The sequence below is a fragment of the Nicotiana attenuata genome, chromosome 1, assembly GCF_001879085.1.
Source record: "Nicotiana attenuata strain UT chromosome 1, NIATTr2, whole genome shotgun sequence".
Lineage (NCBI taxonomy): Eukaryota > Viridiplantae > Streptophyta > Magnoliopsida > Solanales > Solanaceae > Nicotiana > Nicotiana attenuata.
In genome coordinates, this window is record NC_031989.1 from 84597091 (window position 1) to 84615956 (window position 18866).

At 32.2% G+C, this 18866-nt stretch overlaps 3 protein-coding genes across 3 annotated transcripts; 2 read left to right on the forward strand and 1 right to left on the reverse strand.

Annotated features, from left to right (window-relative positions):
* Positions 4147 to 5690, forward strand: LOC109237998. The gene is made up of 2 exons (XM_019404423.1): positions 4147 to 4182; positions 5373 to 5690. Exons 1-2 carry the CDS (start codon positions 4147 to 4149, stop codon positions 5688 to 5690), a joined length of 354 nt encoding a protein of 117 aa, XP_019259968.1.
* LOC109229920 (high mobility group B protein 9-like) lies at positions 12234 to 16121 on the forward strand. Its single transcript, XM_019395466.1, has 6 exons — positions 12234 to 12541; positions 12677 to 12883; positions 13206 to 13284; positions 13376 to 13541; positions 15224 to 15606; positions 15802 to 16121. Exons 1-6 carry the CDS (start codon positions 12369 to 12371, stop codon positions 15892 to 15894), a joined length of 1101 nt encoding a protein of 366 aa, XP_019251011.1. The 5' UTR covers positions 12234 to 12368; the 3' UTR covers positions 15895 to 16121.
* Positions 16471 to 18842, reverse strand: LOC109229936 (glutathione S-transferase-like). The gene is made up of 3 exons (XM_019395478.1): positions 18612 to 18842; positions 18485 to 18533; positions 16471 to 17116 (listed from the first exon to the last, which is right to left on the reverse strand). Exons 1-3 carry the CDS (start codon positions 18762 to 18764, stop codon positions 16653 to 16655), a joined length of 666 nt encoding a protein of 221 aa, XP_019251023.1. The 5' UTR covers positions 18765 to 18842; the 3' UTR covers positions 16471 to 16652.

Consider the following 18866-nt stretch of genomic DNA (forward strand, 5'->3'; position numbering starts at 1 on the left):
CCCCCAAAAACCCCTTTTAGCCTTTCTAGATTCGGGTGATTGACATGAATGGCCTGTAAGAAGCTGGTTTTAGCCGAATGTCCCTAAAATCGGCGATACTTAAAAAAATGACCCTCTGACCCATATTCAATTGTTGTTCTTCAATGTTTCTCTACTACATTTGGTGGAGTTTATGCTATATTTTACTCTACCTACCTGTTAAGTTGTTCATCAAAGTATACCAGGTTGGCATGATTTTGCTATTTAGAGATTTTTCTACCGGATTGGTCGAGTTACGCTATATTTACTTTATCCATATGTTAATTTATTCATCGAAGTCTACCTATTGACATAATTTTTCTTTGTTATTTTAACAAATTATTCTTCAAATTTATCATTTCAATTTCGATCAAACCACCCTAAATCTGCTCCAAATGATCTCAAATCTGAAACAAAGCTTTCAAATACCAACTCTAATGACCAATTTTGTCAAACAACACAAAATCAAAAGACCCGCTTTGTTTTATTCAACACAATCTGAGATTCAACAATAAATTTTTGAGCTTTTTATAGAAAATTACTAAATCGGTGTTCGAACTAAAAATTAAATATAAATTGTCAACATGCAAACGATTTTAATAATAAAGCATCATCAACCTTATACTTTCCACCACCAAAAGCTTTAAATATTGAAGAGTTATAGTGTTCAAGTAACGAATGGGAATATTTGGCTAACTCCATAAAAATAGATATTCCGTCAAGACCGGTCTAATTGGGAGACATACCATGCAATTCTTTTTTGTGCTAGATTCAGTTACTCGGCTGAATTGGGCCAATTTGGACACTCGTCCCCCATGTTTTGGGCGGTTCTAAACTACTTGAAGAAAACTAAGTAGGCTTGATCTGAAAAAAGGTTATTGGGCCTCACTATTTCTCGTGGTCTATAATCCAATGATATTCTCCAACAAAATTATGCTGTTTCACAAAATATAAAATTGAACTACAATTATTTGAAAAATAATCTACATTAAGGGTGTGTTTGGTATAATGGAAAATATTTTCCGTGGAAAATATTTTTCAAGAAAATATTTTCTTGGAAAACAAGTACTAATTTTATTCATTTTTCAGTGTTTGATACGCAAATTAAGGAAAATGGCTTCTCAAGAGTATTCATAAATATTTTAGATATAATAAACATGAAACCATAAACTTTCAAACTAACAACCTTCCGAACCCACATTTTTCATAAACTTTCAAACCGCTAAACTTTCGAAACTACGGAATTTCTAACCCGTAAACTTTATAATTTCTAAACCCATAAGCTTCCAAACACATAAACCTCCGAACTCATAACTTTGGAACTTGAAAAATTTTGAACTTTTAAACCGATAAATAAAAAAACTAAAAATGAAAATATATTAAAAAAAAAAATTTTTTTTTGGGGGGGGGGGGGACGTCGAATTGGGGGATGGGTGGTGCAGAAAATAAAAAACATAGAAACTTGAAATTGCAATAAAAAAATAAAGGTGAAAAAATAATATTTTTTCGGAGGGGGTTGGGTGGGTGGGAGGAGTAGGGTGAATGGTAACGGAAAAACTGGAAATTTGAAAAAAAAAAATTTTTTGGAGAGAGAGGGTGGGGGTGAGTTTGTGAGGGTAGGGAAGGTTGAGAAGGAGTTTTGGAAAATGTTTTCCTTTCTTTTGATAATGAAAACCTTTTCCTCCAATTGGAGGAAAATGAGTTCATAAGGAAAATATTTTCCAAAATATTTAAGCCAACCGGAAAATATTTTCCTTCATACCAAACACACCCTAATTGGAAATCTAACTGATTGCCGTCAAATACTTAACTATTGTTCGTTATAAGATGATATTTTAGAAGCAAATAACGTTACAACTAACAGAAACTAAAATGAAGTAATTCATGTCTCAATCTCCCAAGAAAAACGAAAAAGGAAAATCTCCCAAAGAAAAGTTTTGTATAACAGTTACGTACATTGTAGGTTTGAAAATCTATCTATATAGAATAAGAGAAGCAAATTCATATTATTATGCCAAGTGTTAAAACAATAATTAAATATGTGTCCAATTTTAGGACAAGTCTCCAATTAATTTGGAGATTAAAAAATAATTTAAAATACAAAATTTCAAATATGCTAATTCAGTTTCAACATCTGAGTCTCTCATTTGTTGGGCTGTTTTTTCTTATTTGTAAGAAGTTTAAAAATTTTGAAACTTCCAATTCAGTTTATATCTACACGTTTTATAGAGTCCCATATTTGTTGGGCTGTTTTTTTTTTTTTTAAATTTATTAAACCTGAAAATTCAATTAAAAATAAAACTAACCCTCAAACGTGGGCATCCTCCATAACTTCTTCACTTTCTCCATAACTACAAATAATCTTTTTTATGCGGCTCATCCTTTCAATTTCTTTTCTATTCCTTTTTTTTCTTTGCTCATAATACAGAACTTTGCAAATATAGCGACAAAACTTCATGATATTAGACAAATTTCAAGCAACTCGATGAATGAAATTTGAAAGTTAGAGTAGTATGTGGAAAAGCCCAGATCATTTAAGCCTGAAATACCATATTCTATAGAGTTGATTTTACAAGATGCAAAGGTAACATATGTATAATTGATTTTTATTTTTATGCTTCCTCTTCTCTGCTCTAAAATTTTCAAATAGATAAAACTATCCACGTGAAACAATTTGCACAGTACCCTTATTTCTTTTTCTATTTCTAATGTTACTTTATCAATTGTTTATTAATTTTCAGCAATCCTTAAATAGATGAAACTATCTACTTGTAGCGATTATGTGTTGTAATTTTATTTCTACTTTATTTCGAATGTCTGATTTATAATTGTAGACTAATTTTCAGCACAAACAATTTATTACCAATATAATACATTCTAATATGAATCTAAGAAACAAAATATCATGTTCCACCTATATGTATCTGAAATTGCCGCAAATTCTAAAAATATGCTTATTCTGCCAAAAAAAATTACGCTGGTTGTTGACAATCGTTTAGTCTGTGCAACTACTGCAAATTCTTAAAATATGCATATTCTGCCAAAAAAATTAGCAATGTTTGTAAGATGGAGCCAAATTTTTTTACAATGTTTGTAAAATTGTTATTTGTGCAAGTTCATTCAGGAGTAAAATTGTGTAAATATTGAGCTAAATTCATCTTTATGAATCATGAATTTAATCATCAATGGCTTCAGTCTTTCTGATAATATTTTTTTTTGTGACATGTTAGTTATTTGAAGTAATCGGTTGTTGAATGAATGTGTTGGTGAAGTTCAGATTTCTGAAGAATTTAATCTATTTAATCTTTGTACAAGATATATTCGATAGTTCTAAACTAATAGGGAAGAGTTGCTTTTCAAGTAGTTGTTTGTGACTAATATGCTTCTTTGTTGAAGCGGAGGAGAACGATATTTAGATTAGTCGACGAACTTTTGCTATTAAATGCTAATGTTTGGGTCATAATATTGGATCTGCTATCCTATGGCTCAGTATTGAATGTCACACAGATTATTTATGTGATCTCTAAAGTGAAATAGGATTAGTCTCCTAGGTGCAGAAACCTCCAATATAAGCTAAAACTATGTTAGTACCAGATCATATATGTTTGTGAAGTATTATATTTACTTTATATTGATATTATCTTTATCTGGTTCCTAGCCTTCATAATGGCAGCACCCCTTTGGTGCACAGTAGCTATGAACTCTACATTTATTTGAACGGAAATAAGATTAGTTTTGAGAAATTATGAGAGTGTGTATGAAGTAAGTTTCATATTAGCATAATATATAGGAATTTGCAGGCACAACACATTAGCTTTTTCCAAAACATTTCTCATGGTAGTGAAGATTCTTATTCATGTGGTGTAATTTTGAAGACACTTTTAATGAACAGTTTGGTGTTTCATTACAGAATCTTATATGTTATTTTAGTTGTTATTTTTCACTTATCTAACTAATTAACCTTTAAATACAGTCACCGTTTACCTCAAATCTTAAATGCACGTGGGCAATGCATGCATAATTCCAGAAATATATAGTCGATCAAAAATAGTTTCCATTGAGCTTAACAATGGTTAGATATTTGAAAGAAGATCACGATTTCAATGATCTAAATGTTCAAATACTGCAATGTATATCATTGTCAACAGTTTTGCAGAAATTCAGGTACAACTTTACTCCGCTTTGCTCTGTGTGTGTGTTCGTGTTATTAATTTTTTTGTGAAATTGGTTCTGTGTTTCCCAATACACTTCTTTCATTTAAAAAAGTCATTGTAAAACCAAAATAATCAGTCATCGTTTAGGGACTCGGGATCACTACTTTTGTTATAAATTCAATATGCATTAAAGTTATCATGTTAACTAAATAACTCATTAATACATTGATCTTTTTGACAGAATTTCATGTTACATGGTGCAGCTTAGTGGTTAGTAAAGATATATAACAACATAGATAAAATAATGTCTGGATATTACACAGTTTAGATACCTGCAGTTAGAAGAATGCTAATTACAGGTTGTGGGTACACAGGTATAGATGCAACTGTTTATTATAGTCTAACAATTTTTGAGGACGCCAGAATTAAGGGTAACACTCAACTATTAGCTGCAATTGTTGCTGTTGGATTCACAAAGACAATATTCATTTTGATAGACATATTTCTTTTTAACAAAGTTGGTAGGAAACCTTTGTTATAGACATATGTCTTGGCCTGACACTTTCTTTACTGTTGAATGGTTCAGTTGGAATTAAATTAGCAATTTTATGTGTATGTGGAAATGTAGCATTATTTTTCGTGTGGATTGGTCCTATTTGTTGGGTATTAACATCTGAAATCTTCCCTTTAAGACTTAGAGCCAAGCATCAGCTCTTGGTGCAGTGGAAAGCAGGGTTAGCTCTTGTGTATGCACAGGCTATAAAATCCAGTTATTTGAAATCGGTCCCGATATACAATATTATAATTAGTCATTTGTATATGTAAAGGAATATTGCGTCTGTTGCACCATCTTTAGTTCTCATCACGAAGATCTTTTCATCAATGGAAAGAAGTCTTTAACTTCCAAGAAGGGATTAGGTAGCAGACTGCTCCAATGAACATTTCCTTCAAATTTGGAGCAGTTATCACATAAGTACTACTGTGAGATAAAGATCAAATATTGTCCAATGTGAATCATATTGCATCAGATGTTACTTTTGATACATCTCTAACTCAAGGTAAATACATTTCACATATTGCATCTATCTTTTTGGTTTTGGACATAAATGAAATTTTCACAGCTTATGCTCTTGGCATTTATATATAGATTCCAACAATCAAATTTGCAAGATACATTGCTACAACTTGACTTCTTTTCAGGAAGGACATATTTGGATTGTTATGACTGTAGTGAATCTTCTACTTGAAAAAGAATGGTCATATTTGGGTGCAAGAGATGCTCGAAGAAGGTTGACAAAATTGGAAGTAAATTTCATTGCAAGAAATGTGATCGCCTTGATAGTTCTGCCACTCATAGGTTTGAAGAAGCCAGTATTTACTCATGGACAACTGTATGTTGCTCTTTCACGCGTGACGAGTAGAAAAGGGTTAAAGATTTTAGTTTATGATGATGATGGCCAAATAACGAATGAAGGTAGAAATGTGGTGTATAAAGAAGTTTTCCGTAATTTGGTTTGAGATAAATCTAGACATGATGGAATTATCAGGTATTTACAATATCTTTTTCTGATTTCTATAATTGCTTTAGCTTTTGAGTAAATATTACTGTTTGCACAATTTGGGATTAGAAAAGGATTGATTTATGAAATAGCACTTTGGCTTCGTCTCTGTCTTTAGTTAGGATAGTATGATGTTTTGTTATTTTTCTTTTATTCCAGATGAAGTTGTATTTTCATACAGCAAGGCTTATTTCATTGCCTATTTAGTAATGGTGTTATTGGGTTGTTGTTGTTTCAAGTTTGAACACCGAGAATTTCTGACTTAGCGAATGACCGAGGACCAAAGAAAGTGAAACTGACGCAGCTTATGGTTATAAATCAAAAAGTCATTTTTCAATACTCTGTTCTCATGCTCGAAATCTCTTGGTGCAGGACATCACATTTCCAACTCTCAACCAACTTTCCCTGAACTAAGAATATTTGACTTCCACTTTCCACCTTAAACCATCTGCTGTATGGTTTAGCTAAGAGGTTGATGATAATAGATTTGGCTGGATTTGCATTGTCACTATGTAGCCATTAGTCAACATATGGCTGGGAGCAGCAGTAGGATAGGTAGCGGGAAAAAACGCAGGACATCAAATGCTGGGACAGCCTTAATCATAAATTTGGATGACGACGATTTAGGAGAGACAACTTCTACTGCATGGGCATCATTAACACAAAACTTGATTGATGATTTGGAAGGTTGGGCATGCGATTCATGTACGTTTCTGAATGCTAGCTCTGCCACGGCATGCCTAATGTGCAGTGAAGATGCTTCTGGCAGTTGGGAATGTGAAATATGTACATTTGTCAATAAGAAGCATGCTTCTGCATGCCAAATGTGTGAGAACCGTAGATAAATTCCTTGCTTGCATCTAAAAATAAATGGCTGCTCGGAGGATACTCTTGGCTACAAGTTAGTTTTTGAATTGTTGCTACCTTACTGTTTTATCAGTCTAATGTTCTTTTTGGTCGATAGCTGCCTAAAAGTTTCATATTGCATTTGTTGGATGCATAGGCTTTAGTAGTAGTATATTTATGCATATATGGGGTTCCTGGTATTTATAGTGATACACATTCTCCAGGTACTTTGCTCATAGTTAGCCATTGAGGTCACTTCGTTCAGTTCTACATCCATTGAAGTAGATATGTAAGAAACAACAGTTATATACAATTTTGAGAGTGTTAGCTCCATCTTTGGATATAATTGGAATAGTTCAACAGTTGTGTAATAATGCATGAAAGATTTGAGTTTTCAGTTAGCTGAATAATCCATAATGAGAATGAAGCATACACATTAGTACTAACATTACTGTTTACTTTCTGTTCATTTTTCATTCTTGCATTTGTAGTGCATATTTTTATCACGCATATTTTTATTTTCATACTAACTAACATATTTTTATTTGAGTACACCTATGAATGTCTTTATCACTTTTAACTCTTGGAATATTTCATAATTTATCTCACATTTCAAGAAAGCTACTACTGTCATACCATACTTTCAATACAATTCAAATGAGCAAATAATTAAGAACAATATTATCATGCTAATATTTTTTTTTACAATCCGCGCATCACACAGGTACGTGTACTAGTTGAAATTTATTCAAAAAGCAGAAATAATCATGAAGGTGATGCAATTGCCGAAAATTTGGCCTTAGTTTAGATAGAAGGTTAAGCTGTATACACACAATATAAATTTCTTTTATCACTTGAAAGAATATTATAGGTGAAATTCGTTATATGAGAAATAAGACGTAACCAATACAATTGGTTAAAAGTATCAAAACTATAAATTATTTTATATAATCAATGTATATAAGTCAAACATACACTACCATATATACTATATGGCACAAAAAATAAAAGTAAAGAAATGCGTACTCGTAATTCGGCAAAAACTGACCACGGTCGACCGGCCAATTTTGGTCGGTGAAAGAACCAGCCAAAAAATCGACCGAAGTCGGTCGATTTTTTAAAATATTTTATTTTATTTATATTTTAGTTACGAAACGGACCAACTTTGGTCGGTTTTCTTTGGCGCAAAAATACGGGAAACTATTCTTGAGTCCCGCGAAATTTATTTTTCAAGAAACCGACCAACTTTGATTGGTTCATTTAAAATAAATTAAATTAATATTAAAAAATCGACCGAATTTGGTCGGTTAATTCGGCCGGTCATTTTAAAAAACCGACTGAATTCCTACGGTAATTTTATTTTTTTAAAAACCGATCGACATTGATCGATTATTTTTCGTGCAAAAATACAATTAAAGAGTATAAATGAAATACAAGACAGTCTTAAAACAAAATGGACCAATGGTCTAGTAGTAGAATAGTATCCTGCCACAGTACAGACCCGGTTCGATTTTCAGATGGTGCATTTTTTAATTACATAATTAAAATCCCGACCGACCTTGGTTTGGTTGGTTTTTCCGGCATTTTTTTTTTGAATTTAATTGACCGACCAAAGTTGGTCGGTAATTTCCGACCAACTTTAGTCGGTATGCCCTTCCGACCTTCAAAATACCGACCACACGTTAATGGTCCGTTTTGGACGGTTATTGGCCATTACAGACCAATGTTTTAAAAGGTGGGGGCGTGAGGCGAGACGTTTTATTTCTGACGAGGCGAGGCGTAAGCCCTGAGACATGGGGCGTAAGTCCCGCGGATCTTTAAATTTTACTAATTTCAAGAATTTATAAAATAAAAATAATTATAAAAATTATATTAAAATCACAAAATTATACAAATAATATATTTAAAATATTAATAAATTATAATTCAACTATGAATAATATGAAAAGTATGACATATATCATAATATGCAAATAGTTGCAATGTTGTTACAACTCAAACATCAAAAGTAATGTATTCTATACGAAATCTTATATGTATCTCTTAAGGAGTAATGAATCTTGAAAGAATTTCGATATTATAATTTGATATTTTTCTTAAAATACTCCTTTTATTTAATATGCTTTCTATTGGAAAGAGAATTTATATAAAAATATAATTCACAATTTAAACATGATTCTCAAGCATCATTCATTTTTAAGTTTCAACAAGTTAATAAAGTGACACATAATTCACCATACAATACCATGATAACTAATTATTTGTACAAATTACTAGCTAATAGTGAGCTATTAAATTAATAAGTATTGTATCTCGTAAACGTGAAAAAAATTAGAAAAATAATGATAAAAAACTAATGGACTATTATATAGTAAAGACATGACAATAGTTAATAAATAAATACTTTTCAAATGAAAGATTTATTTAAAATTAACTATCATAGAAGTGTTAGTGGATAACGTGCAATAATTTTTATTTTAATTATGACAATACTCCCAACTTAATAATTTATACTTAGGAAAAAAGTAATTTTGAGTAGTCAACGATTTATTAAGAAAATTTGTAGATTTACAAGGTTAGTTACATATAATTGCATAAAGTTCTATTAGGCGAGCCCAATACGTTGGGCGTTGGGCGTGTTCGGAGCGTAAGCCCCGATGGTCGAGGCGTAAGTCTCACGGAACTAAGCCCCACACATAAGCCCAGAAGCGTTTTACGAGTGCTTCGCCCCCGGGCGAGTCCCAATTCTACCTTTTAAAACAGAGTTACAGACCTACTTTGATCTCTTTTTTTGGACTAGTGTAAATTGTAATGAAATGAGGGAGTTCTGAATAGGATATGTCCATCATTTAAGAATCTGCAATTAATTTACCGAATAAGAATTACTCTAAAGTTGTGGAGTGTCATATCACTTAGGTGTAAGGCTGCAAATTAATCCCACGGAAATGACACATACATATTTTGATAAGAGCATAAGATAATAAAAATGAGTGACGTTGAAGCATCAACCCAAAGACAATATTAACCACCCAAACTTGCTCACATTTGAAAGGCTCAACGAATTTTACATATTTATGCTCTTCATTAATGTATTAATGCCATTTCCTTCATTTTCCCCCAAGGATAGCTAGAAATATGTAACATTCAAGAGGGCCAAGCCCTTCATTTTGGATGTTTTAAGGAAAAAGAGAAGGAGATACATTTAATAAAAGCATAATAATGTGTCCTGCTGTGTGGCTTGAATAATCTATCTATATTATATTAAAAGGAGAGTAGTATGCATTGTGGTTAAGCCAAGTGGCAAGCTAAAATGAAGCCACTTGGCAATTTTAAGACAACATTAATAATTAAAAATTATATATGAAAACATAATTAATGGAAGTAGTTGAATTAATCTTATACATAATCTAAATAGATCTTAGACAAATCTAATTTATATATCTACATATATATATATATATAAAATTTCAATGTTGAAACATATGGAAGGATAAGACTTATTTGATTTTTGAGAAGAGAGAAAGTAAGTGTGTGTGAATGTGTGTGTATATATATATATATATAGCTAAGTGACAAACTATTATAAAGCCACTTGGCAATTTAAGATAATATTACTAATACTAATACTTAATTTAAATTAAAATATATTTTTTCGAATCTGAATGAAAAGAAAGTGAATATTTTTATAAAGATATTGTCTGACGTATTTTAATTAATAGATCTTAAAAAAATTACATTGAAAGATAAAAACAATGCCTCTATCTTAATTAATTATAAAGAAAAAAATATAGTTATTATAAAAAATACAATAAATTTAAACATTAATATGGACAGTAGAATTAAAAAAATTAAAAGAAAAAGAGAAAAAAATATATAAATAAATAATTTCAATGTAGAAGTATTTGGAATAATAAGACTTATTTGATTTTTGAGAAGAGAAATTATTTTAAATAACGATGAATAAAATTTGCATTGTGGTTAAGCCAAATGACAAACTACTATAAAATCACTTGGCAATTTAGGATAATATTAATACTAATACTTAATTTAAATTTAAACTTTTTTTCTTAATCTGAATGAAAAGAAAGTGAATATTTTTGTAAAAATATTGTCTGCCCTATCTTAATTAATAAAATTTAAAAAAATAAATAAATTGAAAGATAAAAACAACGCCTCTATCTTAATTAATTATAAAGATAAGAATATAGGTATTATAAAAAATATGATAAATTTAAACTTAATATGAACAATAGAATAAAAGTAAATAAAACATTTTACTACAAGAAATAAAACATATTTTTATTTATAATGTATTATAATAGAAGTAACGGACAAGAATATGATAATTTTATGTTATGGATAATGCATTATGGACAAGAAATTATGAGTAATTTTAAGAGATTGAGAAATTTCTGCTTTTTATTAACATTTGTTTAATGATTATATATAACTTTTATTTGAAAGATTAATTTAAAGTTATTTGCACATAAATCAAATAACTCAAATAGCAAGTTTGTGTTCGCGCATCGCGCGGGTACTAATACTAATTTCTTTTACAATACTGTGAGTCTGACATTACAATTTTGTATACACAGTTAATGAGATTAAAACTAACTAAACTAGCATAAATGAGGAACCATAAAAACATCTATATTTTTCCTAAAAGTAAATAATTAAAACAACCCTATGAGCCTAAAGTGAATGCTGTAGTCTTTTTTCTTTTATTTTTTCCCGTAAAAGTATATTTGGTGTTACTCGTATTACATTTTAAAAGGAAATTAGAGATATAAAATTGCGGAATCAGATAGTAAACGAAAAGTTGATAGAATAGTACAGCGACCCAAAGAAGAAAGACAGAAAATCCCATTAAATTGAAGAAGGAACCAATATGTTTGATTAGTTTTTGCCTTTTTCTTTTAATTTTGTAAGGATAATTACAATGATCTTTCTCAGTTTTTGCCTCGTTTAAATTAAAAAATTTAATGTCAGAATAATAGAATCTCCTTATTGGTTTGCGATATTGTGCTTGCCTCTTTTATTTTAATTTTTTTTCCACAATTATTTTAAATTATATTTCATTGATAGAACAAAAAATAATTTGCCTGATTGCCCATCTTCCTAGTATTTTGCTTTTTTGTTTTTATTAATTTTATTTTGAAAAATATCTTCTTCAATTAGGGAACTTTCACATTTTGATGCAAATGTAATAGAAAAACTAATACTCCTTACGTTTTAATTTAAATGAGTTAGTTTGATTCGACACGGAGTATAAAGAAAAAAAGAAAATTTTTAAAACTTGTGATCTTAAAAGCTTAAGGGGTATTTGTATGGTTATAAAAACTTTTCATTAAAGGTAAAATAAAAAATTTAAAGTTAAATTATTTCCACATTTAAAAAATATCTCATTTATTTTGAAACATACTACAAAGGAAATTACTTCCTCTAATTTGAAACTGAGAGAGTATTAGAAAAATAAAGAGCTGGAGCTGAAAAATAAAAAGGAAAAAGTGATGACAGATAACTGGTACTACTAATTGAAGCAGATTGGATTAGATGAAGCATAGTACTTTACGTAAGCAGAGCCCAAAAAGAACCTGCAGCATATATTCACCTATTGCGTACGTAAAGATTTGATCAGAACCTATTATTACTGTACAGCAATACCTATCAAAACTTTGTATCGCGTTGGACTTGGAGTTTTCATATTACACCAGAATTGTACAGTCTTTTAACTACACTTTGGACAACACAACAAGCAAAGAGATACAAAAAATATTAAGAGCATTAATTAATGAATAAGCTTAGCCTGTGCCAAAAATTTAATGTGCTTTGCCTTTGCCCACTGAGATTCAAGTCAAGAGAGAAAGAAGAAGAAGAAGAAGCCAAAGTTAGAAAACTATCTCTGCATATAACCGTTGCTTCAACACGCGTCTCAAAAACTCCGAGCTTTTATTGTCTTCTTAAGTACCAACTTATCTTTGTATTTATCTCTTTTTATTTGGCTTCTTTAGCTTTTCTTAAACTAATCCCTTTCCTCAAAGTTTTCACCCATTACTAGCTACCTAGCTCCCTTCACTGTTTCTTGATTTTCCGGCGAAGGTTACAGCTTGCTGAATGTGTTATCAGTCGCCGGCGGCAAGGTGAATCCATGTCTCAGAAAGCTATGGTTCCCGCCGGCGCCGGCAACAGAAATGGGGGTCAGCTCTATCCTCCACCAGTGGCTTCACATGAGAACATTGTCAATGACTCAACTCTATTCAAAGAGTGTCTCAAGAATTTCCACTCTCTCATGGGTACAAAGTACACGTAAGCAACTTACAGTATATTTAATTTACTGGTGTAATTTTTTGTTACATTCTTACTCTAAGAAATTACCGTGATTGAAGTTTTCGGGTTTGATAGAATCAATTTTCTGGACCAAATCCTATATATATATATATATATATATATATATATATATATATAAGCGCGCCAAAAGTAAATAGAGTTAGATATAAATTAAATCAGAGCTACATGGTTTAAATTTTGGTTGGGCCACCTAAATAGAAACTTAAAAATAGAAGGGAAAAGTGATAAGGTGGGAATTAAGGTTGTGTTTATTTAATCCTTGATTTGGTTTTTGTTGAAGGGTTCCTGTGATTGGAGGGAAGGAGCTAGATTTGCATGTTCTCTATGTAGAAGTGACAAAAAGGGGTGGCTTTGACAAGGTTCAGCTTCTACTTAAAATAAAATGTTTCTCTTTATTATATTTTATTTCATTTATAATTTATTTTTGCGTACATATGAATGGTGGTATAGGTTGTGGATGAGAAGAAATGGAGAGAAGTGAGTTCAGTATTCAAGTTTTCTCCAACCACAACTAGTGCTTCATATGCACTGAGGAAACACTATTTCACTTTGCTTCATCGCTTTGAACAACTTTACTTTTTTAGACGTGAAGCTCCCTTGCTTGACAAAACTCCAGGTCAGTAAAATTCTAATGTCTACATTTTTGTATAACTTTTCTAAAGTGACTACCATTTTGGCACCGTAAATTATGATAGACTCAAGGATTAATTTGACCTTTTACTACCAGATGCATTCAATTTCTAGTTTTCCACCTCTCCCCAAGTCCTCTCCTCCGAGGAGTAATTAGAGGAGCTACATTCTGCCACGTGTCATGTGTCATAGACTTCGAGGCATGGCATATAAACTTTAAATGGGAAAATATATAAGATGCATCCTGATATATGACGTGTCGTTGACGTGGAAGCTGACATGGCACACGTGTATATCACCTCAATCATGAAACTGGTAATATAGGGTAGTATTAGTTCTACTAAAAATAAGAATTGGACATAATAGGACGCCTATATATGATGTATTAGTGTAAAACTAATTTTTCCGGACAAATTCAATGTGCATCTTATATATTTTCCCCAACTTTAAATTATTGCTCGAGTTCTGGCGGGCACAAAGTAATATTTTTGCTACTCATCTTGTACTAAAATTGTTTACTAGGAGTCTTTTGATATTCTTTTAAATATTTTTATATTAGAATTATTACAAATACTTCTATGTAGTTTATAAGATTACAAATTTTTATTTCAAAATTCAAGAATGAATGTTTGAATTAAGATCGAAAATATTATATTTAACCCCAGAATTTCAAACTTTACAAATATTTTGCAACGGAAATACATGACAATTGTATTTCAAAATTTGTATTTAATCAACTAATTCTTTAGGACACGTATAGTAATAAGTTTAAAAAAAATTGTTCTTGTTATTATAGGCATGAAGACGATCTTGAATTTCATACATCAAATTATTTTCGTTTATGTTTGTCTTCCCGTCTTTGGCTTGTGGCGCTTTATTCTCGTGGATTTGTACATTTGAGGTGCAGATTTTCTGATCGGCAATTTTCTACTTGTGAAATAGATTTTTTTCTATTTGGGATCCTACTCATGGACTCGACCTTTTTCCCTCTAAGAAAATCCTATTTAACTCGAGTACCTTCCAAGTCAAATCAACCCTTCGATATTTAACTTTGTAATGGTATAAATAGGAGTTATGTTTCATAATATCTTGCTTTTATCTTGGTGTATCTATGTCGAACATGTGTAATATAGGTGTGAATACATTCGGTTAGAGACGAATCCTAAAATTCAAACGTCATGGTTTCAACCGTTATTGTCCTTTTAAAATCATGAGTTTAGAATTTGTTAACTTATTAAAATTTCATTAATTTTTCATATATATTTGGTATGATGGATAAGCAAAAATAAACCTGATATAGAAATTTAGTATCGCCTTATCCCTTGTTTGGTTACTAATTTGGGATAAGACCGGGATAACTTATACCTGCCAGATGGTGGAATACTAATCCCAGGACAAGTTATCCCAGGATAAAGAAATAATATCAGGATAACTAATCCCAGCATAACTAATGACAATATAACTAATCCCATAATAAATAATCTCCGCATAACTTGTCTTCGATCCAAAGGACTCCTAATAGTATTTGCGGGTGTAGATTCAAAATTTTACAATCCCCTTCCTTGATCTTTCGAATTAATAGAATATACCTTGTTTTTTTGGGGTAAAATGTTACTATTACAATATTCAATGGGTGGATCACATTGGATATTTTTCTTGTGTATTTAGTTTCACAGAGTTTCCAAGCTGAAGGGACAATTGATGGCAAATTTGACTGTGGTTATTTGGTGTCAATCAAAATGGGATCTGAGGTTCTCAATGGAGTCCTTTACCATCCAAACCAACCTGCTGCTCCCTCTTCTTCTAAAGCAACTGCACAAAATTGCACTGCAATTGTACCTTACAATCCACCACCCCACCAACATTCAGGACGGAGGAACAGGAGGAGAAAGGGAGGAGATCCTAATCGCCCGAAACCTAATAGGAGTGGATACAACTTCTTCTTTGCTGAAAAACATTCCATGCTCAAATCTCTCTATCCAAGTAGAGAGAGGGAATTCACAAAGATGATTGGAGAATCTTGGAACAATCTCTCTCCTGAAGAAAAAATGGTAAGCATAATCAAACTCGATCATTCTGTACTATGAGGATTCACTTAAATTGAGAATCAGTTGGATTCGTACAACCAACCTCAACTTGTTTGGGATTGAGGCTTAGTTGCTTTATACTCAAACTCGATCATTAAAGCAAAATTAGATTACATAGGGACGTTGAGAGAGTTTGATGCTGATTGTTAGTTTTTACAGGTCTATCAAAACTATGGGGTGAAAGACAAGGAAAGGTACCAGAAGGAAATGAAGGAGTATAAAGAAAGAATGCAGATCACATCCTGCTACTAAAGGTGACTGGCAGAAGAAAAGGAGAAGGGAATGTAGTTCATTGTGCATGAGGAGATCAACATGTAAATATTGCATTGCAATGTAGTTCAAAAGTTACAGCTTTTTCGCGGATCAAAACATTGCTCTAGCTGATGTAAACTAGTCCAGAACTATTTCGAAAAATGCAGCTTTTTGCATGTGTTTTCCTAGACTAATCTCATGCTTATAAGATGGTCTTGTTTATCAAACTTCAGGCGTCATAAAATTCTAGACTTCTACAATTTTATCAGAAATATATCTTTTTTGGCATTAGGAAGTAACCGGAGAATCAAACACTGGGACAGCTGATGTCCACAACACTTTGACACTTCTATAAAAGAAAATGGACACTGCCTTTTATCCACAAAAGACAGAGTAAGTAGGATTTAAAGATATTCGAGAATGTGTTTATTTGATAAAACCTTAAGATGTAGGGTAACACTAATTAATCTTTCTGAGAAAAACCAAAAACTTTCTTTTAGGAGAGTTGCTGGGATTGATTCACAACAATTCCAGAATATCGTGATCACATCTCAAATAAACTTCACGATAATCGCCTTGATCTGTTTGTAAACTATCATTATTAAACCCACAAATGTAGCTGTAGAAAGTATAAACTAGTAATCATTATTCAACCCACAGATGGAGATGTAGTTAGTCTAGCCGGAGAACATAAAACTCGCAACATGACAAATAACAGAGCAATACAATCTTTGAAAAACAAATGGTTTCAGCAAGTCTTAGGAGGGAGGGGGTGAGGTCTGCATTTCAACTACCTTCTTCCACGATTCTCTGCTAGATATCTCGTCCCACCACCTTCCCACGTTCTTTATTGAAGTGAAGAACTCTGCTCTGTCTGTCCCGTTCACCAAATATTGGATGTTTGGAAGGTGAGAGAGATCGGCCAATGTGAACTCATCTCCGGCCAAGTACTGACTCTCACCGAGCCTCTTTTCATACACATCAAGCACTTTTTTGAGCTTCTCTTCGTTCTGTCTGATCAGGTTCTCGTCTTGTTTGATCTTCATTCGCGGTGCAAAAGCCAACTGGAATACGAGAATTGAACTTGGCGGATTGAAGCTTTGTCCTTCTGCTTCTATCCATTGATCTATAGATGCTTTCTCTAACGGGTTTGTTCCGTACAGCCCCTTGTTCCCTTGATGTCCATATTTGTCACATATGTACCTATTTATAGATCTGGATTCTGGGTTTACCAAACACAAGACAGAAAATAATGTAAAAAACAAACTCCATACCATTATAATCATCATCAACACGTTATAAGACCTTAATTCCATATTAATAAACATCATGAACAGCAATTAAGACCCAAATTCCACACTAGCATAAGTATCGTGAGCAACAACGAAAGAACTAAATTCCATATATAAGCATTATGAAACAATGTATACACCCAAATTTGCATACTAGTATGTGTAAGCATCATGAACAACAATGCAAGACTGGGTCATTCATACTAGTATAAGCTATACAGGAAGCAAATGTACTGAGTACTTAGAGTTGTTATATTCAAGTTAGAACTAACTTGAAGTAGTTGCAACAGCCTTCGGTGTGTTGCTACAAAGGTTAGAGTTTAATCCTTAAGTTTACACGAGTTCTACAAACTTTATTTTAGCTAAGAGTTTAGAGAGTTTAATGAAATGTTTGGGAAAAATCCTACTGGGTAGTAGGCCGTGATTTTCACCTTGTGAGCCGAGTGTTTTCCATGTAAAAATCACTGTATTCTTTACTTTATGCATTACTTTATTGTAGTATAAAAACACATAAAAGAACCAAATTCTTCAATAAATCAGTGCACGTGAAAATTGGGTACCATACAAAGCACCCTTCTTGTGTGGCATTGAAGTATAAAACATCATTGCTTATTATAATAAGCATCATCAACAACAGTGTAAGACCCAAATTCCATCTTAGTATAACCTAGGGCCTAGGGGTGGCAAAATGGTTAAAAGAAAACAATTAATCACCCATATTATCCACTAATAAATGGGTTGAATAATGAACTTTTTCAAAACGGGTCAAATATGGATAAGAGCCATATTATCCATTTAGAAAATGGATAACCAATGGGTAACCAATGGATAACCAATGAGTCTAACTTTTACATTTATAAAGGCTCAAATTGGGGGTTCCTCAAGTTCGGGAGATTAAGAATTCTCCCAAAAGTGATGATATGCAAGAAGTAATAGAAAATATGGTTACCCATATTATCCGCCAGTTAACCCTTTTTTATCCGTATTAAATATGGGTCGGGTCGGATAATTTATCCGTTTTTTCGTTATCCGTCCTCGACCCGAATCATATCCGGCCGACCCGCCCGTTTGCCACTCCTAGTATAACCATACAAAAAGAACAAGACCCAAATTGTGCACCAGTACATCCTACCATATAATCCAAGATTTCTTGGCAAATGCAGTTTAAAAATCCAAATTTTAGACTGGAACTACCAAGAGAATTTTCCACCCACACTTCCAGGGCTGTATGCTGCAAGTTTGGGAGGACAGGGATATTTTAGAAAATGGGAAAGATAAAGGACTAGAAGTGTAATTACCAAAGAGAGTGATGTTCTCGTCTTGAAAAGCTGGGACTTGTCCAAAGGGCTGTTTAAAATTAGGATAATATAAGAGGTAAATAGAGTAGACAAATTGTTTTTAAAAAAAATGAGTCTAAACACTTACCTGAATTTTGAGATAGTCAGGTTTCTTATGTTCCCCTTTGGCCATATTAACAGGGAGAAGCTGAAAGTGGACATCTTTTTCAAGAAGACAAGCTAGAACTCTTGAGACTGCAGTTGACAAAGTCGGTCCATATACTTTCACTGGAGTAGCCATCTGGAAGTAGTGAGTTTTGTTCCTTCTTTGTTATACTCTTCAGTGGGCTACATTCGTTGCACTTTATCCTTTTCTTTACGAGCATGGTTATGCGGGGCCACC

Coding starts and splice junctions, on each gene's coding strand:
- LOC109237998 (XM_019404423.1), top strand. CDS start 4,147: ATGTATATCATTGTCAACAGTTTTGCAGAAATTCAG. Junction 4,183..5,372: donor ACAGTTTTGCAGAAATTCAG/GTACAACTTTAC, acceptor ACTTCTTTTCAG/GAAGGACATATTTGGATTGT.
- LOC109229920 (XM_019395466.1), top strand. CDS start 12,369: ATGAATAAGCTTAGCCTGTGCCAAAAATTTAATGTGCTTTGCCTTTGC. Junction 12,542..12,676: donor AGCTTTTATTGTCTTCTTAA/GTACCAACTTAT, acceptor TTTCCGGCGAAG/GTTACAGCTTGCTGAATGTG. Junction 13,285..13,375: donor AAAGGGGTGGCTTTGACAAG/GTTCAGCTTCTA, acceptor ATGGTGGTATAG/GTTGTGGATGAGAAGAAATG.
- LOC109229936 (XM_019395478.1), bottom strand. CDS start 18,764: ATGGCTACTCCAGTGAAAGTATATGGACCGACTTTGTCAACTGCAGTC. Junction 18,534..18,611: donor CTGACTATCTCAAAATTCAG/GTAAGTGTTTAG, acceptor AATTTTAAACAG/CCCTTTGGACAAGTCCCAGC. Junction 17,117..18,484: donor CGAGAACATCACTCTCTTTG/GTAATTACACTT, acceptor TGGTAAACCCAG/AATCCAGATCTATAAATAGG.